The sequence below is a fragment of the Chrysemys picta genome, chromosome 4 (assembly GCF_011386835.1).
Source record: "Chrysemys picta bellii isolate R12L10 chromosome 4, ASM1138683v2, whole genome shotgun sequence".
NCBI lineage: Eukaryota > Metazoa > Chordata > Testudines > Emydidae > Chrysemys > Chrysemys picta.
Genome location: NC_088794.1, coordinates 19,091,223 through 19,119,142, shown reverse-complemented (window position 1 = coordinate 19,119,142; position 27,920 = coordinate 19,091,223). Strand labels below are relative to the sequence as shown.

At 50.6% G+C, this 27,920-nt stretch overlaps 1 protein-coding gene across 1 annotated transcript in view; it reads right to left on the bottom strand.

Annotated features, from left to right (window-relative positions):
- The window catches only part of SLC26A9 (solute carrier family 26 member 9), a 47,317-nt gene that overhangs the window by 16,927 nt on the left and 2,470 nt on the right, over positions 1–27,920 (bottom strand). The window contains exons 2-11 of the mRNA XM_008172728.4: positions 17,318–17,460; positions 14,696–14,835; positions 13,974–14,084; positions 13,485–13,660; positions 10,811–10,975; positions 9,151–9,303; positions 7,748–7,830; positions 5,537–5,684; positions 2,033–2,146; positions 744–821 (exon numbers count right to left, since the gene is read on the bottom strand). Of these exons, the coding sequence (XP_008170950.1) occupies positions 744–821; positions 2,033–2,146; positions 5,537–5,684; positions 7,748–7,830; positions 9,151–9,303; positions 10,811–10,975; positions 13,485–13,660; positions 13,974–14,084; positions 14,696–14,835; positions 17,318–17,442 (1,293 nt within the window). The 5' untranslated portion in view covers positions 17,443–17,460. The remainder of the gene's footprint in view (positions 1–743; positions 822–2,032; positions 2,147–5,536; positions 5,685–7,747; positions 7,831–9,150; positions 9,304–10,810; positions 10,976–13,484; positions 13,661–13,973; positions 14,085–14,695; positions 14,836–17,317; positions 17,461–27,920) is intronic.

The following is a 27,920-nucleotide window of genomic DNA, read 5'->3' as shown; positions in this document are numbered from 1 at the left end:
ACACCCTGAATCCAAAACCCCAGGGAACTTTGGGCCAGATTTCACAGCCCATACTTAGTTACTAAATAATCACATAATTACAATAGTAAATAATTTATTGATAGGGCATCCCCCACCTGGACGTACATAATTAAAGTCAAAATGACGGGAAGAAAAAGGCAGCATGGTCTAATACTTCCCTGAACTCAATGCTTCATTTGTAATGAAAGAGGTGCTAGGGCTCAAGCAATTAGGTGCCGGGACTCGAACAATTTTTTTACATTCATAACTGATGCAGCGAGCCCAGAGGCACCGGGGCTCTGACCTGCCAAGCCCTGGCACAAATTAAGCACTGTCCCAATCCCATCACTTTGCTCCCTCTGGGTTTCAAGTTTTAATAAACCCAATTTCTAAACTCCAAGTTCACGCCAAGCCTTTCACTAGTTTTTGTGCTGAAACCAGGAATTAGCTCAGGTTCTCTTGACACTTGATCCAGATTCACTCAGTGGACCTGGTTTTGAGAAAATCCCAGATCAAATGAGTTTCGTGGGATGGGGATGAGGAGTGGGGAGGGGAGCGTTGTTTATTAGAGCTACGTGCAGCTTCATCTGGTGGCTCTTTGATTTACAAACAGCAAGGAAGGCTGACCTGGTTTGGCTGGACACAGATGACACAGGAAATGGAGCAGGTTAGTTATACCCCGTGGTGTCCCTACTTACATTCCCTCCGCCCTCCATGGCCCTCCTGGTTGCATGTGGTTTTACCTTTGGAAGGGGGTCGAGGTAGATTCCCAAAGCCAGCATGGTTATCATAACCACCAGCGCTACAAAGAAACTTGCCATCTGAGGAAACAAAAAGAATAATTACAGTGGTAACCTGGCGTTTTTAAACCTTATGTCATTCCTTAAACTGGGGACCAATTAAATTGGGGCAACTACGGAGCTAATGGATTGAGCAGCAGAATGGGGCTCAGGATTCTGGGGTTTTATCTTAGTCCTGCCACTGATTTGCAGTGAGGGCTGGGGCGTGATACCTAATCTCTCTGGCCCTCAGTTCACTTGAGCTCTGTGCTTTTGCCCAAGACTTGTCCCTGGGACAGGCCCCCATTAAAAGTCACCGCTGTTGGTGCCAGATGAAACGAAAACAGCTAAATAGTGAAGAAGGGTCTGGCATCACATGGAGATCGTAAGGAGCAGGGAATTCTTCTCGGGGGACCCAGTGGAATGACCAGCATGTTAGACACAGGAGTGCCTGCTGGCATGGAGAAGAAGATCTTTCACGCTGAATGCATTTAGTATTAGTGAAATCTCCTGGATTAGCAGCAATGGAGAACAAAGTGCTTCCCTTAGGCCTGATCCTGGGAGGTGCTGAGCACCCACAATGCCCAGTGCAGTCCCAGGGAGCTGCCTCCACTGAACAACCTTAAAGATCAACAGGTGCTTGCGCCACAGCATGGGCAGCAAAAGTGCCAGTGCTAATGTGCCCCAACCCTGACGAGGAGGAACCCCGCTCTGTGGGAGAGACGGCAGTTCGGTCTTGGTGGCCCATGTGTCCTTGACCTCTCTGCTGAGTCTGTCAGCACGACGGCCAGTCAGGAGCATGGTTTTGGTGATGTAGACCCTTGCTCAGTGGAAAATGGATTGAGATTCACCAAACCCATCCCATACAGAGGCCATTGGAGACATCCATCAGATGGTAACAACTTCTAGCCAGATAGAGATCCAGTCTGGATTCCAGCTGGCACTCTGGGGAGTAACAGCTCTATCATCATCATTAATCATGTGAGCCAGCTAGCCCCTCAGAAAAACAGCCTTCAGGTTCAAATTCTGCTCTCAGTGACAATGGTGTCAATCTGGAGTGACTTCGCTAAAGTCAGTGGAGTTACTCTGGATTAGCAACAGTGGAGTCTGAATCTCTGGCTCTGAATTTTAGCAGAGAATGGCTCCACTGGACACATTCAGGTGCCCCTCTGTGGCCGTCTATACACTAATCGTGGAGGTGTCATCACGGTTGCTAGTGTGAAACTGGGCGCCAGGAAGAAGAAAGTAATAACCTGAGATTTTCCTCCAGCCCCGTCCACAGCTAGGGTTACAGACAGAGCACAGCAGATCACATGGATTTTGAAAAAGGATCCAAAGAAGTTACTGCAGCCCAGGGCAAGCATTTCCTGTGGAGAGAAGAGGAAGGTGTTTGTCAGAGGAGGAAGGAAGCACCTAAGTTTCCTCTAGCAGCAATTAAAGGGAGGTGAGAGAAGTAGGTCACTGGGATTCCCCTCCTCTGCTTGGTGAGCGGCACTGTCTTTGCAAAGCCTCTGCCCTGCACACAGCAGTCATTCCTGCCCCTCCTCCTCACCCAGAGGATTGCTCCTTCTCCTCCCAGAGGCATTGCTGGATTCCCTAAGTTATGCCCATGATGACACATCAACTCCAGCCAGTGCCTGGCAACAAGAGACCCGCTGGATTTCTCTATAAAAACTAGGTCTTTAGGAAGTTTTAACAAGTTGGCAAATCCTTGCCATGCAAACATCAGAAACAAAACAATCATCACAGCCGTTAGCTTTTGTTTAAAGAGACATTATTCAGGAATATAGTCATCAGATCTTTCTGTCTCACAGGGTGTTACCATGTTACAGAGTGAGCATCATTACAACACCGATACTATGTCGTCTCTAGCGATTTTATTAATACTCCCAAAAACTGGACAGGTGCTAGAGTGTTTTTTTGCAGGTGGATGTACTTTGTCTGAGTATTGAATAAAAGGTAACCAAATATCTAAGTATCTATCTGTCCTCTGCCTATTTCCTAGGTACGTAATTGGTGTGTTTCCCTAACCACAACCTCCCATTGTTGAAGGCCTCAGCAGCCAAGCAACTATTAGCAGAGCAGATGAGAGATTAATTCTTCATTTCCTCTTGTCTGACCATTTCTGCTGGGAAGCCCCAGGAGGATTACCAAAGGTTCATTTGGTAACAGAGAGCCAACGATTTGTGATATTTGGTTACAGCCAGGGCCGGCTCCAGGCACCAGCCCACCAAGCATGTGCTTGGGGCAGCACCTGGATGGGGGCGGCGCGGCGCGGCGCGGCGCAGCACTCCGGCCTGAGAGCGGGGCTGCAACTGGGCTCGCCGCCCTCCCTGCGGCGCTCCGGCCGCCGGGGAGAGTGGAGCCGCAGCGGGCTCGCCGCCCTCCCCCGGTGCTCTGGCCGCCAGGGAGAGCGGAGCCCCGGCCGGCTCGCCGCCCTCCCCCCGGCGCTCTGGCCGCCGGGGAGAGCGGAGCCCCGGCCAGGCTATCCGCCCTCCTCCCGGCACTCCAGCCACTCGGGGAGAGCGGGGCCCCGGCCAGGCTCTCCGCCCTCTTCCCGGTGCTCCGGCCGCCAACGGAGCCGCGGCGGGCTCACCGCCTTCCCCCCGTATATACATAAAATCTCCTCTTTCACTGCAGTTTCTCCAACATTTATCCCTATTCAATCGCTATGTATTTTTTAGCCTGATGGGTTTGAGATACCATTGAAACAGTATCTTAAAGACATTTTCTTTTATTGTGCTACAGACTGTGCTTGCTAGTCCTCCTTTCCAGATCAAACCCCATTCCTCTGGTGTCATTTGTCTGTCTAGGTCAGGGGTTTTCAAACTGGGGGTCAGGACCCCTCAGGGGGTCATGAGGTTATTACGTGGGGGGGTCGCAAACTGTCAGCCTCCTCCCCAAACCCTGCTTCACCTCCAGCATTTATAATAGTGTTAAATATAAAAAAAGTGTTTTTAATTTATAATGGGGGGTCATACTCAGAGACTTGCTGTATGAAAGGGGTCAGCAGTACAAAAGTTTGAGAACCACTGGTCTAGGTCCTTTCCCCAGGTGTTTCACCGCTTCTGGATGATTCAGTGCTGCAGTGAGGCTGATAGCTGGACCCAGTTCCCAAATATCCTGCCTTAATTTGTGTCTGCGACCAGCTGCAGAGGCATTTTAAAAAGGAGGGAAAATGAGGAATAACAAACGTTTGGAATCCCAAATGAATCTAACATCTTTACAAGGGTGCGTTCTGCATGAGTCAGACAGGCAATAGTCTTCCCCTCCTTCGCACTCTGCCTGAAACACATGGCCGGAACAGAGAGCCGTGTGCTGATCAGGGGTGTGCCTTCTGTCGCACGTGCAACTGTTTCCTTGCATAGGTCTCGAGCAGATCAGGGAGCCCTGATATTAGGGTGCCTGGGAAAGGAGGCCTCCCGATGCGGTCAGTTGGGCGGAAGGAGAGAGAGAGGTGGGACTGTGGTGGAGGGAAAGCAAAGCAGGGGGATCACACCCCAAACTCCCCCCAATCCTGTACAATCTCCCTCTAGCCCACAGACAATCTGCATACAACAACAAACCAGTGCACTTAGCCCCGGATTCATGAGCAACCCTACCACTATGCAAGTCTGAGCGCAGGAGAGAGAGACACAAATTTCAAAGAAACAGAGTGTGTTTAAAAGCTCCCAACTTATTAAATAGGCTTCCATTTTCACATCCATTATACCCAGCAGCATCTTGACCAGAGGTGGGCAAACTATGGCCCTTGAGCTCCCGGCCGGGGAGGCTAGCCCCCGGCCCCTCCCCTGCTGTCCCCGCTCCCCCGCAGCCTCACCTCGCCGCGCCGCCAGCGCTCTGGCCCACCACCCTGCCAGGCAATGCAGCGGTGTGTCTGGCTCCGGCTGGGCGGTGGGGCTGTGAGCTCCTGCTGCTATGAGCAGCATGGTAAGGGGTGGGGAGCGGGGCAGGGAGTTGGATAAGGGGCAGGGGTTCCCGGGGGGCAGTCAGGGGACAGGGAGCAGGGGGTGGTTGGATGGAGCAGAGGTTCGGGGGAGGGCAGTCAGGGGATGGGGAACAGGGGGGGTTGGATAGGCATGGGAGTCCCGGGGGCACAGCCACCCGGGGGGGGGGCCAAGTGGGGCAATTTGTCCCAGGCCCCGCAGGGGCCCCACGAGCCCTGGCCAAGAATCCCTGCTAGAGGCGCCTTTTTAATTTTTACTCACCTGGCAGCGTTCCGGGTCTTTGGCGGCATTTCGGCAGCGGGGGGCCCTTCAGTTGCTCCGGATCTTCGGCGGCATTTTGGCGGCGGGTCCTTCAGTGCTGCCGAAGACGTGGAGCGAGTGAAGGACCCGCCGCCGCCGCAGACTCGGAGTGCCGCCCAGTGAGTATGTCCGCTCCCCCGTTTTGTCCCAGGCCCCCTGAATCCTCTGGGTGGCCCTGCCTGGGGGGGGCCTGTCAGGGGGCAGGGGTGTGGATAGGAGTCGGGGCAGTCAGGGGACAGGGAGCAGTGGGGGTTGGATAGGCAGTGGGGTCCTGGGGGGGCTGTCAGGGGACAAGGACCAGGGGGAGTTGGATGGGTCAGGTGTTCTGAGGGGGGCAGTCAGGGAGCGGGAAGTGGGAGGGGGTGGATAAAGAGTGGGGGCCAGGCTGTTTGGGGAGGCACAGCCTTCCCTACCCGGCCCTCCATACGGTTTCGCAACCCCAATGTGGCCCTTGGGCCAAAAAGTTTGCCCACCCCTGATCTTGACTATATCCCTTTAAATAAATGTTACCTGGTTGGGGTCTACGTCATAGCCATGTTTGGTTCCTAGGGTTCGTCCCATGGCCAGGTTGATCACGTAGCCCACAATGGCAAGTGAAAAAGCTGTGCCAACCATATCTTTCCACTTGCTCACCAGTGGGAGTGTGGGGACTGGGAAGCTGCAGCCAAAGAATAGAGGAGAAAGCTGTCAGGACATAGGTGTTTAGAGATGGAGCCAGTGGACCAGGATTTGACTTTATATATACAGGATTCACTTCACCCACTACTAAAATGCAGTCACCTCTGGGAGGAACACAGCAGCTGTTTAACAGTGCACAGCAGCACTGCGCAACTGTTCAGGAAAATGAGTGAAGAATGACCCATCCAAATGAAACTGCAAGGGAAATTTAGGTCAGTGGACTCCAGCTGGGATTTGGTCAGGATGCTGGGGCTTTTGCAAAAAGTGCCAGAGGATTTTAAATGATCTCAAGTGACCACATCTTTTGTTCTCTCTTTAATCTGAAAGACTGCACCTCCAAGCAACACAGCCCCCTCTAGTGCCATGCAGAGCCATTGGCTCAGAACCAACCAAGAGAGGAGTGCCAGGAACTGCATCACCAACACCAAAGAATGAGAGCTCCTCAAAAATTTTCCAGTGGAAGAGTCAGAAAATTTGACTAAATCGAAACATTTCACAGGAATGAGACAATGTCGATGAAATTTCATTTTGAAAAAAGATCAAAACGATTCATTTTGATAAGGTTGAAACCATGTTTTGACTTTCTCATTTTGAAACAACTTTTTCATTTAGACTTTTATTGTATATGATATAGTATAATATGCAGTGTCGTTGTAGCTGTGTTGGTCCCCGGATATTAGAGAGACCAGGTGGGAGGTAATATTTTTTCTTGGCCCAACTTCTGTTGGGGAGAGAGACAAGCCTTTAAGCTTACACAGAGCTCTGCTTCAGGACTGAAGAAAAAAGAGCGGAGTGCCTCAAAAGCGTGTCTCTTCCACCAACAGAAGTTGGGCCAAGAAAAGATATTACCTCCCACCTGGTCTCTCTAATATCCGGGGATATTACCTCCCAGCTTGTCTCTCTGATAGAATAATTGAAACACAACATTCCAATTGAACCTAAATGGAATATATCTCTACAAAGAATACCAACGTGATCCCCAGACTTACAGAACTTACCGTGCTTTGCACATGCTGAATAATATCCTAGACACAATCCCAACTCTAGCCTTGTTTATTATTTCAACACAGGACTGGTGCTGTGTGTCCCTTGTAATTATAAGATTGTGCAGCGCAGTACTGTATGCTTTGCACAATTATAGCTTGGTAATTATATGCTGCCCTTTATAATCCACTAATGCATTGACTCAGGTAAAGAAAGAAGGATTAGGAGACATTTTCCACTCCAACCTGGCCTAGATTCTGTTCTATTTTGGTTCTTATGCCTCACCCTGCACAATGGTATCTGAGTGCAGTGCTGCAGGGCTATTGCTACCGCCTGGGGTTAGTCCTTATCCTAGGATATTGTAGGATGATTTACGAATGCTCAGGCAAATTAGTGCCCTCTTTGGATACCAATCACAAAAGACAGTCGCTCCCTGCTGTAGTTATTATTACTTGTTACAAGTAACTTGTATTATGGTAGCGCCTAGCGGCCCCAGCAGAAACTGTTGCCCCATAGTGCTGGGTGCTGCACAGACACAAAGTATAAGACAGACAAAGGAAGGGAGGATTTTACATTTCCCAGATGGGAAACCAAGGCCTGGGAAGATAAAATGACTTGCCCAAGGTCACTCAGGGAGGCTGTGGTAGATCTGGGACGCAAACCCAGGTCTCCTGCGGTCACTGTACATACCCCACTGGAGACAAAGGTCACATTCAGCCTTGTGCAGAACCGGAACCAGGGTGGAACCCCTCTCTACCCCCTCGTAGTGCCCAGTGGTGCCTTTCTGCATGAGGCTGTTTGTTAGGGGCATAGATTTCGCTGAGGACAAGGCAATCACTCAGGGAGAGCTACGGAGGAACCTCAGTAAACAGGGCGAAGGTCAGTAATAAAATGGTGTTCCTTTCACTGAGTTCTCTATTTCAGCAGGCAGTGTCCTTCGTTATCCCTCACTTCTGTGGGGGTTGTATCCCAGATTGCAGCACGGGCTGGTAGGGGACTATCCCTGGTCCAGAAGGAATCAGCCCTTGGAAATGGATTCAGGCCTGCAGGCGCACTTACCCCATCTTAATCTTCCCAACGATTGGCATGTTGTATTTCTCAGGCATGTTCAAGCAGCCGGAGACCGCGGTAGCTACTATGACCTGAAATCACAGAGAGTAAAGGAGCTGTAAGGGGAAGTAGCATTGTCAGATCCTTACGCAGCGTTGCACGGACTTAGCTGTGCGGGATGGTGAGATAGTGGCTAATGCCTACTACAGACGAGAACGATACCTGTAAAGCCAAATTCAGCCCTGGATCAAGCGGGAGAAACATCCATCTGCTTCAATGGGTGTTATGTCCGTTTATGTCACGGATTAGTTTACCCCCATTGACGTTAAAGGAGTGCGCTGGCAATCCAAAATATGAGGAAGAAACAATGCGGGGGAGGTTTTCTCCTCCTCTTGAGGATATAATAATACTTGGGCTTCCCTATCCCCTTTCATCACAGGATATCCAAGCACTTGATGAGTATTACTGGAGCCACACAAGACAAGGTTGATCAGTCACGTCAACTGAGACAGAGCCCTGAAATAGCAGCGAGCTGGGATAGTGAGGAATAGAACCCAAAGTTCCTGACCCCTAGTTTCCTGTCCTAAAATCTCGGTAACATTCCCTCCCCCATGGAAGCTTGTGGCCATTCTACACATGCTCTGAGGGGAGACTTAGTCCGTATATGGTTGAGAGAGAGCTCACAGCTGGAATGCGGCTGGCAAGGCCTCTGCAGATATGAACCTAACCCGCTGTGGCTCTGTGGGGGCTGGGGAGATGTATAGTTTGTCATGGTTTCACTTAGAGATGAACCACAACAGGGTGACTGAATCCGTCACACACCCACCTGGGATTTGGGGGTCCTCGAGCCAAATGTTCTGACTCAGGCCCAACCCTCGTTCTGACATGAAATTCAGTGGGGTCAGCAGCTTCTCTCGGAGATTCTGGAGCTGCTGAATTTCTGAAACTGCAGCCAAACTCAGGGGCCCCGGTGTCCCGTCGCCCTTGAATTGTGCACCCGGTCAGTGCAGGGTGTAAAAGTCAGAGCAGGGTGTAAAAGGCAACCAAATCAGAAGTGTAGTGCTCTACACCCACTTCGTCCTGGTGTAAATGACCACGTGAAGCAGGCACTGGTGCACTGGGCTCAGCGGTGCGAGCCCCCCTGAACCGCAACCAAAAAGTCTAATTAGAGTGACACTGCCGGTGCCTCCTGCTTCCCCAAGCATCCAAGCCATGCAGGTGCCCTGAGTCCGACATCATGCCTCACCAGGTGTCAAAGCAAGGGTGCTTTGAAATCTAGGCTCTTTCCCTGCCTGTCCTAGAGAGGCACCTTCCTGCAAAGGCTGGGAAGAGATGAGGGGAAAAGGCTCTTTCAGGGAAAGGTTGTTTCCTCTCTAATGGACAGAGGATGACAGAGCTCGGGTGTCACTTACTATGACAATCTCCATGGGGATGGGCACCCGGATCTTCTTCATGTATTTCATGTTGAGCTCTTTCACAATAATCAGGAGCACAGTGCTGATCAGGGCGAAGATCAAGGAGGCCACGTTGGTCTTGGGGAGATTTTTGCAAATATCAATAAATGTCTAGAGGGGGGAGAAGGGACAGCCGTCAGCAAAATGTTGAGAAGGGCTACTTGGAATTCCAGTGGGCAAAGCAGCGAACACCCCCCCAGCCCATTCTGGCCTCCCCATGGACATCTCTGAGCCCCAGGTGCTGGAACTAGGGGTGCTGGAGGTGCTGCTGCACCCTCTGGCTTGAAGTGATTTCCATCATATCCAGGGTTTACAGTTTGGTTCAATGGCTCTCAGCCATTCCGTTCCAGCCCCCCTGCTCTGAGCATATGAAACAGGCACTGGGGAATGAAACAAGCACCAGAAATCCCAAGACAGCCTGCTTCTGTGTCTGGCTACTTCAGTTACGCAGCCAAACTTCCAGGTGCATAGGACCCGCGGAAGTCAATGGAAAGGACTATGGATCGGCCCCAGAGAGGGGCGTGGCCATCTCCTCAAGTTCGCGTAAAGCACATCTCCACTGACTTCAGTGCAGCTACCCCATTCATAGCCGTTGAGGATCTGGGCCTATATATTTAAAAACATTCAGTGCCCTTACCCATGCCCCTAATGACATCTCAAAGCATTTGAAAAAAAACAAACGCTCATTTATGTTCCATCGTTAGTGCTGATTGCATCCTTTTTTGTGTTATTTCGCTCATCTGGGACAGTGAAAATAGATTCACCAGGGCCTGATTCCCCTCTCATACCAGTCTTATGCCACGGTCACTCCATTGCCATATATCAGTCAGAGGCGGATGAAATGTGGATCAACCCCATATGGGTCTCTTTTTTTTTTTTTTCCCAGTCCCTAATTCTCATCCACTTCCCCAGTGCTGCAGCACCTGACTGGCAAAGAATGCTGGGAAATGTTTAAATCCAGACGGAATACCTGCGTTCATTGGAATACTAAAAATCATGGAGGGATCTCTAGGGATTGTAGGTTTGGATTTTCCTGCATCGGCCCCAGGGATGCTCTGACATGCCCGACTCTCTGCTGACTCATCTGATTCTGTGATTCCAAACCTAAACAGGCTAAGGTCAATCCAGCAGTGTCGCCTCAGAGGAACTGCCAGGCTGGACCAGACCAGAAGACCATTTATTTCAGTGTCCCATCTCTGACAGTGGCCAGTACCAGATGGATCAGAGGAAGGCGCAAGAGATCATATTTATGGGATAACCTGCAGCCACAGGTAGTTTCCCCCGACCCCTAATAGCTAGAGGCTGGCTCGTGCCCTGAAGCAGGAGGGCTAATATTCCTTCCAAGACTCATCAATGGTAATAATTAAAAACGATCAGGGCTCAGGTCTGATTGTGGTTTTATTTATGACAGTAGCGGCACAAGGGACCCTGGGTACAAGCTGAGAGTGCTGGGAATGGAGCGGACTGCCATGTGCTTGCACCCTCTCAGCCCTCTGCTCATTTGATTTAGGATTCATTAAGTAACGTCCCCATGTATTTGCTGATGCAGTGTCTGCAGCGTGCTAGCCCCTGGGCCGAGGTGTGGAGAGAAGGTCCCTACCCCAGCGAGCTCACTTACATAGACGATGGCCAAGGGCCCAGTGTAGGCCGGGATCGTCAAGCCAAAGACATATTTGAGCACCGAGATGAGGATCTGGAGCCCTGCTGCAGTCATGAAGCCCCGGATGAAGGATTCCGAGAGGTAGATGGCAACGAAGCCAAACTGCACGAATCCCAGACAGATCTAAGGATGGACGGACACACGCATCACAGTGAAAACGTACTGGAAACAGCCCAGACCCCGTCCCCAGGGGCCATTGCAGAGATCATTAACGGAGAGCTGCTGCACACGACAGGCTGGCCCCTGCAGTGTGGGGCAGCCACTTGGCGCTGGGCACTGGGGCGGTCTGGAGACAGAGCCAGCGTAACTAGCCCAGGGAGAGTCATGCCAGGCTGGGAGCATGCTCAGGTGGCAAAGAGCCAATACAGAGGCTAGGGGAGTGTGGCTGGGATGCCGTTTTGTTCCCTTGGGGCCACTAGTGTCGCCCGGCGAGTGCTCTAATCAATGACTATCTCTGCTCACAGGATTGGGAGAGTGCACAGGGTGAACTTTGCACCATCTTGGCAACTGCATCCTCCCCCCAGCCCTGCACCATGAGCCAGAGGCCCGCTCTGAACACAGGCAGTGGAAACACAGACTGTGTCCAGGGCTGGTGCAACCACCAGGGCGCCAAGTGGTTGGGGGCGCCAAAAAGCGGTGCCCTGGCTCGGCAGGGAGGAGCCGCCTCCCGGAGGCACCGGAGAGCCAGAGCATTGGCTTGCGGGGGCGGCGAGCCCCAGCCATGGAGGAGTCGGCGTGGCGCACAGGGGCAGCAGCCCTGCAAAGGCGGCGGCGCCGCTAGCTGGGTCTAGCCGGGCCCCCCACTCCGCCTGCCCAGGCTGCGGCCTGGCGCCCCCCCCACCCCCAGGGGCTCCTGCAAGCTGCAGCAGATGCATGTGGGCGCCGGCCCCTGTGCACCCCCCAGGTCCCCCCTAGTCCCGCTCGGGCTCTGCGACTCCCGGGCATGTGAGTTGCCATCACTGCTGCCCCTCCCGGAGCTCCCCGCTCCCGCTGCCTCAGCACTCTGCAGGGGAGGGGCTGTGCATGCGGTGTTTTGCCTCCACATGGAGCCAGCGTCTGACCAGCATGGGCATGGTAAGGGGAGTCACGGGGGGGCAGTCAGGGAGCAGGGGGAGGGTTGGATGGGTCAGGAGTTCTGCGGGGGAGGTTGTCAGGGGGTGGGGGTGTGGAGAGGGATTGGAGCAGTCAGGGGACAGGGAGCAGGGGGGGTTAGGTTGGGAGTTCTGGGGGTCCTGTCAGGGGGTGGGGAGTGGGAGTCCCGGGGGTCTGTCTGGGGGTGGGGTGTGTGAATAAGGTTTGGGGCAGTCAGGGGACAGGTAGGGGGTGGAGTTCTGGGGGGCAGTTAGGGGCAGGGGTCCCAGGAGGGGGCAGTCAGGGGACAAGGAGCAGGGGGGGGTTGGGGGTTCTGAGGGGAGCAGTCAGGGGGTGGGAAGTGGGAGGGAGTGGATGGGGGCGGGGCTAGGGCAAGGCTCTGCCCCCCCATCCTGTTTTTTTATTGTTGAAATATGGTAACCCTAGGTGAGCGGGGAGCCGGGGGGCGCATGGGGGTCGGCGCCCACATGCATCCGCTGCAGCCTGCAGGAGACCTCCGGGGGGGCAGGCTGCAGCCTGGGCAGGAGGGACGAGGGGTGCAGCCACTCCCCGCTAGTGGCGCCGCCGCCTTTACAGGGCTGCTGCCCCCCTGCACCATGCCGGCTCCTCCATGGCTGGGGCTCACCGCCCACACAAGTGGGATGCTCTGGCTCTCCGGTGCCTCCAGAAGGTGGCTCCTCCCTGCCGAGCTGCTGCAGCGGCCCAAGCCCAGCAAAGCCAGTGAGTGGACTCGGGGCGGGGGCCGCCAGGGTGTGGTGGAGAGGGCTCGCGGGGGGGGGGGGGGGGGCTGTGCACCCTCCAGGGGAGTTCGGGGGAGGGGGAGGGTGGAACCTGGGCTGGGGAGCAGCCCCTGGGCATGGCTGGCCTCTGGGGTCTATAAAGGCTCATTGGGATTTGCCCCTCAATGAACCGATGTGTGTGTGGGTGGGTGAGGGGGGGCGGCACAAGGTGGAAGTTTTGCCTAGGGCGCAAAATATCCTTTCACCGGCTCTGACTATGTCTCTAGCACACTCCCTGCCTAGCACACACCATGTCTAGCACACGCCATGTCTAGCATACGCCATGCCTCCTATGGGCATTGCCACGTGCTTCATTTTCTACCACCCCATGTGCTCCCATGCAAAGTGTCTTTGGAGTAAAAATACACCTGCAATTGCTATGAGCTGCTGATCATGGAAGAACAGAGACCCCAATGTGCCTCTTTTTTGTTTAGAAACTTTAATATAGGATGGGTCCATCTATCCAGATCCCTATTATAGTTTAGGAATCACGATAGTGTCTGAGGTCCAATGTTTCTGAAGTCAGGGCCAGGACCATAGGACCCTTCCAAACCCTTTGTCTCCAGGTATCACCTACTTGGAAACAGTCCCAATTGTTGCACCTGCTGGCATTGCCATCCCCTTCCTCAAGGGTGTAGAAATGACAAAATCCCACTGCAGTTGTCCTGCGTAACCAGTCACTGTTCAACTTCATACAAGGGGAAGGGTTAGGCTTAGCTCAGGCAGTGGACACTGTAGCTTTAGTGCTGAGATGTCCTTACTTGTATGATGGCTGTCAGACAAGCTAATGTGGCGGAGATCTCCAATCTGGCTGCCTCCATGGCTGTGTTGTTGATGTTGATCTCATTGGTGGTATGGTTAAAGTATTGGAAATCGGATTCAGGAGCCAGATCATGGCAGACGCTCCCAACGATAATGCTGATGACAGCAAAGGTGCCTGCAAGACAAAACAGTAACAGGTGACTTACATGTATGCAAAGCATCCCATCCTGAAAAGTATTAATGTAGATTGGGAATCACCCACCACTGCAATGCAGCCAGTTCTGTAGCAGAACATGGCAGTGGTTTATCAGTTCATGGTGCAATGCTATACAGCCGGCATCTAGGACCTTGATTAATGCACCAGAGAACGGGCTTGGTAAAACAGTGCCGTATCAGGAGATATGGTACAGCTGGAGGAGGTGCTCGGGCAATGAACGTAATTGGAATGTACAGACATTCAAATCTCAGAACTAGAAAGGGGAACTTACCTGGGACCATCTGGTGGATGCCACCTAGGATGAAGTAGGGTATCAAAGGGAAGAAGGAGGAGTAGAGTCCATTGATGGGAGGCAGATTGGCAAGCAGCGCAAAGGCCATCCCTGAAAAATGCAAGTGAAATTGACTTCAGATCGTCCATCTCAGTTACAGCCGTGGTCCCTGAGAATTCCCTTACGGGCACGGAACCGTGGCCCGGCTAGTTCTGCAGCCTGTCTTTGACAATGTACTAAATGCTTCAGGGGAAGATGCAAGAAAGCCCATAATGGACATTTACGGAGTGGGCTCCTGTCCCACGGCAGCAGGATCTACCAGGGATGCAGGACTCTCCTAGTAGTGACTCATCCTGTTAGCGGAAGTTAAAAATCTGCACAAAGCTGCTGCGTCAGTTCTGCTGGGTCTTTGTGGCAAGTGCAGCTTGTTAACTCTCCCAGGCTATGAGATGTGACCCTCTGGTGAGAGGGAACTAGGGGCAGAGCCAGGATAGCCCTGCAGGGAAACCCAGGACGAGCCAGCTTTAAGGAGAAAGCTTTGGCTGAGGTTGTATGTTCTGTTGTTACTAATAAAGCCAACCCCAGGAAGGGGATAAAATCAGCCATCAACAGCATGTCCGGACTTTAATTGGAGCAAGGTGGGAATGTTCTCTCCTCACAGCTGCTCAAGGAGGGGGAAGTGACTTCCTAACCCCCACTAGGGAAAGGAAACCTGGTCTCACCTTGTGGCACTTGTATTGTCCCCGCACTGATTCCCCCGAGGATATCGGGCACAATGTAGTCTTTAATTTTATATTTGGGGAGCCAAACGAGTATTGGAAACAGACTGTAGATGATGACTTTGAACCTGGATGATGAACATCTAGAGAGGAAATGAACACAAGTAAGGAAGGAGGGTCCTGATAAGAAGCATTTCCCCTCTCTACGAGGTTTCCTATGCAAAGGACAACGGTCCTGATTTTCATTGCCTCTTGCCTTAGGAAGCCATTTACACGAGACCGGAGTAGATACGAAGCCAACCTGGGTATGAAGCATCACCAGTCTGATGTGGCAGCGTTCTGCACACGCTTCACACTGGCACAGGTGTTGACACAAGGAGCAGCGCAAAGATGAACCAGGCCTTTTACTCTTAGCTGCTATATTGCTGTGACCCAGGTAGGGATGGGTCAGAACCATTTATCCAACCCATCCTCAAACTTTGGAGCAAATACTACCTGGATCAAAACTGTGTTCAATTCTGCTTCACACAGCAATACACCAAAACGGGAAACATAATCCAGATCTGCCTCTCTCCAAAGCTTTGGAGGTTCAGATAACATGGGATCTGGATCTGCCCCACTTTCTGACTGCAGTTCTGACCTTGCAAAATCCAAACCCAACCAGTGAGGTTTAGCATAATCTAAACTACCTCTGGTTTGCCCCAGCTCTGATCCTGGATTATCAGAAGCCTTGGACCAATACATTTTAAGACTCAGTCTAAAAACAAAGAATTTGCAGCTTTGTTGATCACATCCAGCAGACATAAAACTAACAAACAAACAAGTATTGGAAACAGACCGTAGAAGTCACATAAACTAATTAAATATTCCCGAATAAACCATTTGAGCAAACACAGGTTCTTGTGAAAAAACAGGGACGGACAGACATTCCTCAGAAGCTGCCCCTGATTATTAGCACAGGCTGAACGTCACACGAGTTGGAAAAGGAAAGTGGATCTCTAGGATTTGTATATTACCCTAGAATGCATGGTTAGACAGGGTTTCTATTTGAGAAAGAGCAGGTGAAGTTTCCAAAACAATTATAGGGATTTAGACACATATCTGCTATTTAAATTAGAGTAAGATCTTATGAACTGTTCAAGGATCTCAGGCAGTATCTTTCTTCAGTGGTTAGAACATAGGACTTTCAGGGTTTCTCTACGCAGGGTTTCTCTAGGTTCTGTTCTCCTTTCTGCCACTGACTCATTATAAGGCTTTAAGCATGTCAGTGAACCTCAGCTTACCTATCAGTCCTATGGATTTAACAATACATGCACAGCCTTCCTCAGTTAATGTCTGCAAAGCCTGTTGAGATACTTGGATGAAAGATGCTTTCTATATAAATGCAAAGCAAAAGCATTCTTCTGAGCACAGCCAGGCTGCCTTCATTTCTGGTGTCATGGCACAACTGCAGACTGATTCATTTGAAGTGAAAATCATAAACTCCATTTACCTTTCAATTACACTGCAAACCCAATCAAATATGTATTCATTACTCAGCTCTGGTTATTCCAGATGGATTAATCACCAGCAGCTGTGATTGCATTTTCTCCCTGGGTTGGTGCTGTTCCGTACTTCAGCGAAGTGAGATAGAGAGCAGATATTCCAGGGGCTTATTGAAAAACTCCCTCCACTTAAAAAGCACCTGGATGCCACCCAAATCTAAAGTCAACATGGGAACAGCCACAGCCTCTGAGGCATCAATGTGTCGAGTTTAACAAAGGCTCGCTAGCCTATGGCTTTGCCTATCCAAAGCCCAGAGAGCACCTCAAACAGCCGCCCATCTTGATTTCAGAGTACAGAAATCTTTCCACTCCAAATATCTGTGCTCAGTTAGCTATTAGCTTGCAGGGCCTGACTCTCCATTACTCCATTGCTGTCCTGGGGGCAGAGCCAGGACTCTATACATGTTGGAGGAGTGTTAAAGTGGCTTTAAGCCAATTTTGCACTCCCTGTATTCTGAGGCAGGGCCCTGCGCCCAATGTAAGTGAAAGCAGATGGCCTACGCTAGACCCCGGGAAGCAAGGACAAGGCATAATGCAGTGCACTCCAGCCTTGCCCCCGATTCACTCCCTATGCTGGGAGCTGATAACAGGGCAGATGCAGAGCCCTTACACTAGGTCTATGCCAGTTGAGGAGTCCCTAGACACGTGGGGGTATTTTCAAGGGGCCATTTCTGATTATTTCAGGGTCCTTTTATGCAGCTAGAGCTGCATGACAGAGCCTTTGTGTGTGTGTGAATCAAACCTCCAGGGTCGTGGGCTAGTTCACTGGCAGCTGGTTGCCTACCGCCCTTTGTGCCTTTGAAAAAAACTCTCTACTAATTGTGAAATTGATTAGAAAATTACTAACAGGTTGTCATTGCTTCCCCTATGCTGCAATGCCTGGTTGTAAAATGCCACAGGAGACTATTTATTTGCTTAAAAACATGTTTCCCCTGGAATTTTTTTTAATGGAAATGTTGTATTGATCTTAGGGTTCGCTTTCTCTCCTCCCCTTCTCTCCACGCCCCCGAACACCGCACTGCTGAGCCAAATCTGACCTGGCAACATGCTCCGAAGGAGACTCAGTAGCATTCCACATTACCTGAAAAGGTTCTTGACTTTTTCCCCAAGCGGGTAACTTCTCTTTTTCTTCTCAAACTCTTCATCAAAGAAGTTGACAGAATACGCAGCCCGGTCGACGACATAGCGAGGTCGGGCTTGGTTCATCTCGGTGTCCTTCAAATCCTTCCGAGATAAGACAAAGGAGAAGAAAGGAATCAACGTGAGCAGAGCTGGCCACCAAGTGAAGTTATAGGAGAAGAAGAAGAGAGACTTGGTCTAGCCTCCTTCATCCAGGCATTTAGGATTTCCTCTGGCGTATTCTGTCTCCTAAATGTCTTCTTTCCCCTTCACAAGCAGGCTTCTGGAGCAAAGGATTGTCTGTTTCCAAGCTGGGTCACCACCTCTGGGACAAAATGGATTTTTGTCACCTGCTTTATAGTGAAACTCATAAGCGAGGCAATGTGGTCTAAAGGAATGTGCACAGGACTAGGTGTCAGGAAGTACAGTTCTAATCTTGGCTCTGCCAATGACTTACTGTTTGGGCTTGGGAACATCACCTGATCTTTCCATGCCTCAGTTTCACCATGCATAAAATGGGGTTAGTGATACATCATAGCACTGCTGAGAGGATTAATTAGCATGTCTGTGAAGCACTGTGCAGAGGGATATATTAACATTACGAGTACAGAGCAGCTTTCATCCAAGAGGTTCCAGCTATAGTGCCTCATTAATTCATCTACAAACATAACATCCTTAGTGTTTCATATTTGCATTTAGAGACGCTATTCTGTCCTGCTCAGAGCTGTGGGCTAATATCCGATTCCTGTCAGAAGCTGGGAACAATTTTCTCTCACACAGAGATGTAACAGTTGCTGACCTATTTGTATGATAATGATGCCGAACAGTCCTGTTTGACCAGTCCTATGCAATATCTAGGTGTCGGCAGGGGAAGATAATAAACTCCCCATGGCTCACTTTAGTGTAAACAAAGCCATCAGAGGAGAGGGGAGAACCATTATGAGCTGATGAGTCTGAGGGTGGGGAGGGGGAATGCATAAATTTGAAACAAGGATGTGGATAATTATTTTTGTCTGGCATTTATTTAAGTATGTCATTGCCCATCGCACACGCCGAGGGCGGGAAAGAAGCTGGGATTTCAGGGAATAGTTATCAAGAAATGAAATGTCCATTGCTGAAAGATGTGAATTCGGATTCACAGGGCCGGCTCCAGGCACCAGCTTCTCAAGCAGGTGCTTGGGGCGGCCGCTCTGGAGAGGGGCGGCACGTCCAGGTATTCGGCGGCAATTCGGCGGACGGTCCCTCACTCTGCCTGGGAGTGAAGGACCTCCCGCCGAATTGCCGCTGCAGATCGCGATCGTGGCTTTTTTTTTTAAATTTTTTTTATTTTTTTTGTTTTGGCTGTTTGGGGCGGCCAAAACCCTGGAGCCGGCCCTGGCAGAATCTTGTCTATAGCTCCATTCATGTCAATGGAGCTATGTAGATTTACGCCTGGACCATTGTTTCAAGAGACTGGGCACAATAGGGTCAGGTTTTGATTGTGCAAAACCTTGTCAGTGGATATTTGGGCCTTACCGAACCAAAACCAGAGTAGGTTTTTATCCAGATCCTGTTTTACCAGAACTCTAAATTTTAGAGGAAATCAAATAGAAGGTTCTGGAGTTGACCCATCTGTGTAACAGCTAAATCCAAAGTGGTTTTGGGTATTGCATTGGCTGTGTTTTAGTTTAGAACCAGGTGCCATTTTACATCCAAAATTCTGGGAGTACTTGAATAACAAATTCTCCTTATGTCTGTCTCGAAATTGTTTTCGACTGGGCCCAGGAATATCCAGATCATCCAGTGTAAACTAGGATTAAGGCCTTGTTTGCAGGGGGAAATTGAACAGAAGTCTACAGTGGAATAAACTATTCCACAATAGCTCCCTATAAGAACACTCGGTTCCAGAATAAAAATCACTCAATTCCAGAATAGTGCAATGATAGAAATAGCTCTGGGGTTCTCGTACTATGGGTCGTGACACCTAGTGGGGTCATGCAACCAACGGATGTAGTCACGGCTATCCTGAGTGTGTGGAGGACACCATTTTGCTCTGCACAGCATAACCTCACACATACGGTGCGTGCAAGGTCACGCTGCCCGGAGGATGCCATTTTTCGCTCCAGAATGGCATCTTCCATGCTGTCGGGGGTGGCAGGAAGCAAAGCGTCTGGAAATAGGGTCATGCAGGCAATAAGGAACTGCTGCGATAGCTCTTCCAGTCAATTTCCCCGTGTAGAGAAAAGCCTACATGACATTGAGCCCATCCTCTGAGAAAGCCTGAGGGAAAGGGGTGGTCAGAGAGAAGGAATAAAGGTTTCCAGAGGAAAAGCTATGTGCTGGCTGCATCGAGTATATTGTCAACACCGCAATCTGAGGCGTGATCGCAGCTTGGTTAGACATACCTGCTCTAGCTTTAACTAAATTAGCAGTGTAGACATGGCAGTGTGGGCTGTACAAATATGCCGGGCAACCTGGGCATGCGTTCCCATTGCTAGCCTGCTCTGAATCTCGTGCCGCCACATCTACGCTTCTAACTTTCAGCCACGCCAGTGCAGATACAGCTAGCCCTGGTATATCTATTGAGCTGCAATCGTACCTTGAATTGCAGTGTAGACAGACCCTCGGTCTGGGAGTGATGCCATTAATGTTAAATGTTTTGGGCCCAATTCATCCCCGGGGCAGCCCACTGAAGTCAGTGGATGAATTTGGCTATTTGTACTTTCTGTGTATTTTCTGCACTGTAGCCCAGTCCGAGTTCAGAACGGAACTAGATTATCTCACGTGACTGCCAAAAGGAAACCATTTGCGTGAATGAGGGTGGTAGGACTGGGCTTGCTGTCTGGCATGCCAGGAGAAAAATCTCTCTGACTGGGCATGTCTTGAGGTGGATAAAAACAATGTGACATCCAGGCCACAGATCTGGAGAGACGCTGCTCCTAAAATACCTGAACACAAGGCACATGGCCTGGGGCAAAAGCTAGTCAGGAAAAGGGAATCATTATAGCCTGCAAGGCGCTTTAGAGGCTGTGTATGAGGATTGCACCATGCACCACTGAAATGCAGGGCAGAAGATGGCACCTGTTCAGGAGAGCACATCAGCACTACACAGCAGTTTGGGATGGGAAGCAGAGGATACTATATCCAACTGAACACATGGGATGATTTTAGGGAGGCAGAATGTTAATTAACACCCTCAAAATGTGGACAGAGCACAACCAGCAACACCCCATCTCTTGTGAACTAGGGCCTTGTCTACACTAGAAAGGGTTTGCTGGTACAGCTATATCAGTATTGCTATCCTGGCAAATCTTCCCAGTGTAGACACAGTTTATACCAGAAAAGAGCTCTTCTGCCTGTATAACTTATAACAGTTGTCAAATGAAATCAGCTATACTGGCAACTGCATCTACACCAGGGCGTTTGCTGGTATCAGAATGTCATAAAAGAAATCACGCCCCATCTGCTATTACTACTAGCAAACATGTCTAGCATAGACTGGGCCTACGTGAGGCTAGGACTGTGGTCTTCCATTATTCGAAAGATGGAATCCCAGCAGCATAGCCCCATTCCCAGGCCCTGGCTCAGTAGTGACTCAGGGGAAAGAGTGGTTTCCCTTTAGCGTGTGTGTCATCCCTGTAATCAGAGGCGCGATTGCAGCATGTGGAGACATACCCAAGAAAGCTTTGATCTAGCTAGCTGGAATAACTATCGTAGGAAAGCCATGGCAACGTGGGAGTGAAGCCCTCCCAGTTTAGGCTAGGAGATCCTACATATGTGCTCAAGCATCTAACTGATGCTTGAGCACATAGGCAGGCTTCCTAGCCTAAACGGGGAGGGTTTCACTGCTAGTGGTACCCGAACTAGCTAGTTTAAAGCTAGCTCAGGGTAGGACTCCACAGATCCAGAATCCAGGCCCTATAGAACAACTAGGCAGCAGACAGCAGCAGGCTGCCACCCAGTAGCAGCTGTAATTAGCTTGCACTCCACTGCCCATGACCTGCTATGGACACAGCCCATGGAAAGTCCTGCATCAAGGGGTCTGACCGGCAGCAGCCCCAGGACTCATCATTGGCTCCCCACTCGATATAAACCCAAAGGACATTTATGGCTGCCATGACCATCTTTTCTCCCTGTGCAAATCCTGGCTTTGACCTTGGTTCGATTTTCACTTTGCCTTCTGACTTGGACTCTGATCCTTGGACTCTGATCCTTGGTATCTGCCCTGGCCTGGAACCTGACTATGAAAGTCCTCTGCTACTTCCAGCCTCAGGTTTGATCCTACTCTGATCCTTGGCCTGACTGCCCTTGTTGGGATCCTGACACTCAGGTATGTCTCCATGTGCTGCAATCACACCTCTGATTGCAGCATAGATATATCTTTAGAGGTCTCCAAGTCCAACCCTGAGAGCTGATGAGATCTTAGCCCAAGGTCATATGGCTGCAGGCTATAACTTTGTACAGAGCAGTCACACACCCCTATGGGAGTCTGCTGTCCCAGCCTCCTAAACTGTGCTTTCCTTCCAGGCTTTCTCCAAAGACAAAGGTTCACGCTCATAAGAACAGAGCTGGAGGTGCAGATGGGACTAGACAATCTCAGTCAGACAGCGGCTTCCAGGCAGCCCACCTTTCACCCCAGGCAGGAAGATTATTGAGTGCAGTTGGGGTTTTTTGCAATGGTTTAACTCTTTCTTTCTCTGGACACTTCTGGCCCTACCCATATGGACTATTGTGGAACAAGCACTTGGTAAAACCAGGAGCCTAACAGATTGCCTGGAATGAGTATAGACCATGGCTTGCTCCCATCTATACTAGCTCCCAAAGCATTTTCCATTCTAATAGAGAGGGACGTTAATGGAGACCAATGGCTGACACCACAGCAACAGGGCTACTTTGTGCAGATGCGCCTTCTACATACCTGTCTAGTCAAGCCCAAAAATATCAGGCCAAGTGTGTTACACACCAGAGGACTGAGCCAGAGAGGTGCCAAGCATGCTCAGCACCTATAGCCTTTGCCCCTCAGGCTCGACTCTGCTCAGGATCAGGCCCTAAACATACTGGGTGAAATCCTGGCCCTGTTGGAGCCAGGATTACACCCATAAGTGTATGCCCAGAGGAATGACGTCACTGTTAGCTGAGAGGTGGAGTCTGGAAGATTTGAACAACGTGCAGTAACATAGCACTGAAGTTTGGGGCAGGAAGCAAAGGATAATGCAGGCAGCTGAAATGGCTGGGGGAATATAGGTCAGCAGTATGATGGTACTAATGGAAATTTGGCCAGGAACCCGAGGTTGACAACCCTCATACGGTGACATGTGCTACAAAAACTCTAATGATCACATGGAGCCAGACCTAGGTTGCACCCATCATCCAAAATACAGCACCTCCAACAGCGCTGGGCTCTCTAATACCAGTCTTGGGCGTGGGTCAGTGCTGACTCAGAGGAGTGTCACTTACTGCATGACCAAGACCATTTCCCCCTGTCACTAGGTAGGTCTCTATCCATACTGACCCTGCCTGGCTTACATGACCGGGAAAGCAGTGAGGCAGCCGTGGTCTGACCATGTGCAAGGAGACCTTCCCTTCCTGCATCATTGGTCACTGGGTTCAGAACCCTCCAGGTGTCAGCACTTCGACTGGCATCCCCTTTCTTGTTTTTTCCATTATGAAGACAGGGTCATTTGAGACTTGGCTCAGGCTCACCCTAAACACACCCTCGGGCTGGACCCAGATTTCAAGTTCATTCCCTCCAGGCTCATTCTAGATTCTTTAATCCCCGCACTCCTGGGCTTGCTCCAGATTCCAGCTCCCCATAGCTCATTCTGGAAGCTCAGTCACTCCAGACTCACTTGAGATTCTCAGTCACTCCCCGCTGGACTTGGTCCAGATTGCCAGCTCACCTAGGCTCACCCCAGGAGCCCCATCCCTCCAGATTTCCAGTTCTCCCTCCCACCCCAGGTTCACTCCAAAATTCTCAGTCCCCTACAGCTTGTTCTGGATACAGAGTTACTCCTGGCTTCACTCCAGATTCTATAAGTCACCCCCACCCGGGCTTACTCCAGATTCTCAGTCCCCCATGGCTCATTCTAAAACCCAAATCAAGTCTCAGCAAAAGATCACAAACTTCAGTGACCCTGGCCTAAGTTTCAGGTGTGTGAAGCTTTATTTCTCAATCCCGTTGCTCTCTGAGCAGTGTGCCTGCCATGCCATCAGAGGGACTGAAGTCTCGCCGCTGAGCAAAAGTGCTGGTAAATGTGAAAAAAATAATAAACACAGCAAGTGTGGAGAGGAGGGAAATATTCTCATGATTAAATTCATCTTGAACAAACAGGCTGATGATGTCAGCCTCTCGGAGAGAGTCAAGTTCTTGAGTTGGCTTATCAATGGCCTTGCCCTAGATCAAACAGCAGGCTAAACCTTTGAGATTTCAGAAATAAAGAGCAGGAGTCACCTGATTGTGCAGTGAACGAAAGGGTAAGCCAGCTGTCGTGGTGGTGAAGGAGTAACACGGAGGTGAGCAGGTGGAGACATACCCAAGATAGCGTTTTGCCTTTGTCACAGCAGCAAAATGCTGACCAGAGACAATGCAAGTTATCTACGGGGATGGGATCCCAAAGCCAGTAAAATGCTGTGCTGCCAACCATCATTTTGTTAACTAGGGGCCAGATTCTCTGGAGAACTCAGTTTCTGTTTAGGGTTACCATACGTCCGGATTTTCCCGGACATGTCCGGCTTTTTGGGCTCCAAATCCCCGTCCGGGGGGAAATCCCAAAAAGCCGGACATGTCCGGGAAAATCGGGACATGCGGGGCCGGCGGTGCTGGGCCGGGGGCCGGGCCGGCGGTTGGTGGTGCCGAGCCGGGGGCTCGGGGGCCGGCGGTGCCGAGCCGGGGGCTCGGGGGCCGGGCCGGCGGTGCGGTGCCGGGGGCCGGGCCGGGGACCGGCAGTGCTGGGCGGGCCGGGGGTGTTCGGCCGGGGGCCTGGGGGCCGGGCCGGGGACCGGCAGTGCTGGGCGGGCCGGGGGTGCTCGGCCGGGGGCTGGGCCCCGGGCCGGCACCCCAGGGCCCGAGCCGACCCAGGCTGGAGACGCCGGGGGGGGCAGACTGGGCCGCGCCTCCTCCCCCCACACCCCTCTTACCTGCTTCAGGCGTCCCGTGAATCAAATGTTTGCGGGAAGCAGGGGAGGGGGTGGAGTTGGGGCAGGGACTTTGGGGAAGGGGCGGAGTTGGGGCGGGGCTGGGGCCCCGTGGAGTGTCCTCCTTTTGGAGGCTCAAAATATGGTAACCCTAAAAGTTTAGGCACCAGAACAAGTGGCCAGATTCTCAGGAATCTCTGCATGGTGGAAACACCTTGAGTGCGGAGCTGTTTTGAGAAGCCAGGCCCATCAGTGTTTCAGTGGGCGTTGCAGGGTGCTAAGTGCAGTGCAGTGGGAAATATGGCCTTGATTATAAGTGACGAGCACATGGTAATCTAGGCCTAGAGAGTGAAAAGTAAAGGAACACTCCAAATCCTTAAACCAGGGCATACAATTCTGAGCACACACAGAATTGAGGCAGAACTGTTTCACAGCAAGGATATGGAACAGGCAAAATAAATTGTTCCGTAAGGTCAGACAAGCACAAAGTATCAGCTGAGTTGCAACGTTGCATGGTGCCTGTGAGCTCCTGACCAGTTAACTCGTGTCCTGCCAGTTTCAAACCACTCCAGGTGTGCCAAGCACAGGTTTTTCTCCTAGCACCCGCCTCGCTGCCACGAATGGCAACCCCTTATCGCTTGTCCCGGCACTGTTGATAGCTGTGTCTGGGGAGAGAAAGTCACATTGAAGTTTCTGCTCAGTGTTGATAGGATCCGACAGCACAAAACAACTGTTTGGTGCTGACAGAGTTGGAGCAAGAGGGGAACTTCAGATCCAGGGTGCATGAGTTAAAACTAGCAAAACTGGGTGGGAACTTGACTTTCTCTGAGAGCAGTTGGACTGTATCTTGTTTAAAATAGGGCCAAATTCACCCCTGGAGTAAGTGAAGGGTCTTCAGTGGAGCACCACAAAGGAGGAATTTGGCCCATTATGTTTAGGGAGAAAATGCAAATCATTTATATGTGACTTTTTTTACACATGATGTGTGTCACTCCCGCCTCCTGTGGTTTTCTCCCTGATTTCTTAATGTCTCAATAAGTTCAGGGTCTCCAAACCTTAGATTAAGCTTCATTAAAAATGTCTTTTGCCTCTGGGTCTACACTAGATGAGGAAGTTTTACAACAAACCATTGCACATTCAAGGCTGTCCAAGCAATGTCTGCAAAACCTCATGTACCCATAAAATGCCCACCACAGGTGTAAAGCTTTGGGTGCAATACCCAGAATTAGGCCTATTGGTTTAGTCCACGTGAACCAGTGCTTTCTAACCATGTTGGTTCCTAGTGCACATGGGAAACCACAAGCACTGCAACTGCACTAGCTCACGGGAGCCTTCTCTGTCCCACTTTGCAGTGCTGCCTCTAGCCGTTCTGGTCACTCCTACATAGATACCTCAAGGGGCCCAGCAAGCAATGCTACAAACACAGCTGCAAATGGAGTGTGGGAGTGGATGAGCCTCAATGCCTCTGTCAGAGCCAGCAGCGCTGTAGGGATGCCCTGGAGGCCGCAGGGATGGACAAGGGAACCAACCATGTCACGCAGTTGGGATCCCTGTGATGTTTTCTCAACATGCTGTGGGTGTGACTCGGGAGAGGGGAATGTGACTGTGCTGAAGAAACTTTAAACAAACCAAACCTGCTAAAATCATGTCGGGTCACTTCCTGCTGTCCCCCTGTGGAAATTAAATAGAAACCATTGAAACGGCAGGGAATTTTTTGAGACGATTAAGGGCCAGATCCTCAGCTGGTGTAAACTGGTGCAGCTCCACGGAAGTCAACAGGGTTATGTAGGTTTACCTAAGCTGAGGATTCAATGCTAAGTGTATTTCTATGACAGTCCCATAGTGGCAAGTTCACTTCATTTAGCCTCTCCTCTGGTTAGCCGATCACACAGGATCCAGGAGAAAAAGGGTTTTTTTCTAAACCAATGCAAGTTGTTTCAGAATGTCATGTAGTTCACTCACGCCAAGGAATGCTGCTCAAACTCACTCCACCTTCCTGCTCGTGCTGGTGTTCACTATCTGCAGTCTAGTACCACCTAGAGGACTCAGTCAAGATGAGGCCCCCATGATGCTAGGGGCTGTACATACATATTGTAAAAAATCCCTGCCTCAGAAAACTTTTTCTATTTCTACTGCACTCATCTTTGTATCCCAGCATCCCCTACCATGACCACTTCCCCAGCCTCTCCTGATCATGTCCTCCCAACCCCAATGAGTTTACCTAGGAAATGTTCTAAAATCCACAGGTTTGTCCACTTCCATCTCCAGTCCTTTTGAAACCCAGAGATTTCAGTGCTTAGGCACTTAAAAGTTTTGCTGCTTTTATTATGCCAGCATGGTCAAAGCAGAACCACAACCCCCCATCTCCACCCCCCAAGTGCAGACATAGTCTTACCAGTATAAAAGTGCTTATAACAATAGAGCTGATTTTGATTTGGCGATGCAAAATCAGTCATCCCAGGATACAGCACCTTATACTGGTAAAACTGCACCTATGCTAGGACTTTTACTGGAATAGCTATACTGGTAAAAAACAAAATCCACACCCTTAACTAACATAATTCTGCTGGGAAAACTTCTTACATGTAGACCAGAACTGAGACATGAGTGGCCACTTTTTAAAGTGCCCAGTGGGAGTGGTTGGGGGCTGCTAGATGTCCTGGTATTAGGGGCTTTGTTTTATGGTATACTACTAGCCCTACACACACACACACACACACACACACACACACACACACACACACACACACCTGGCCATATAATAAGTGCTGTAAGGAAGAATAAAAAACCCAAAGCTTGATCCCAAGCAAGAGATTTGACCCCCCCCCCCCAAAAAAGAAGAGGTGCCAGACACTCCCTGAAGTCCCCGGGTTTTATTTTCTGTGGCGGTGGGTACAAAACCCTACGGTGATTAGGTCGCTGTGGCAGAGGTGGAGCATCTATGCCCTGTTCCGCACCTCACCCTTCCATAGCCCGTATTTTCTCACATTCTTACTCTCATCCCCTACAGTCCAAAGTGAGGAGTCCAGTGGCCATCGTCTGGCCCCTTTGCTTCACAGCAGCTAGGTTTTGAAACAATGGTTTCTTTTGGTTTAAATATTTGGGAGTGTTAATAGATGATTTCCATAGACAGATGGTCCTTGGGGTGGGCGGGGGGAGGTAGGAACAAACCTGAGCAGTACCGGGCAGGAGCTCAGGCTCTGCACTCTCGCTGCTACCGTTGGGCCAGTGCCAATATTTGTTGTACCACTTCACAGGCGTTTCAAACCAAACTAGCTGTGCACTTGGTAACCATCATAATAAGAGCTGCAGACATCTGCCAGTTACTGCAGGTGAAGCCAAAGCATTTGGTTGAAAAGGGGGTTTATGAAAGAAAATGCTTCCACTCCCTGGGCCACATTCTGGTCTCTGGTGTAAATCTGGAGTAACTCCTTTAGAGTCTGTGGAGTTAC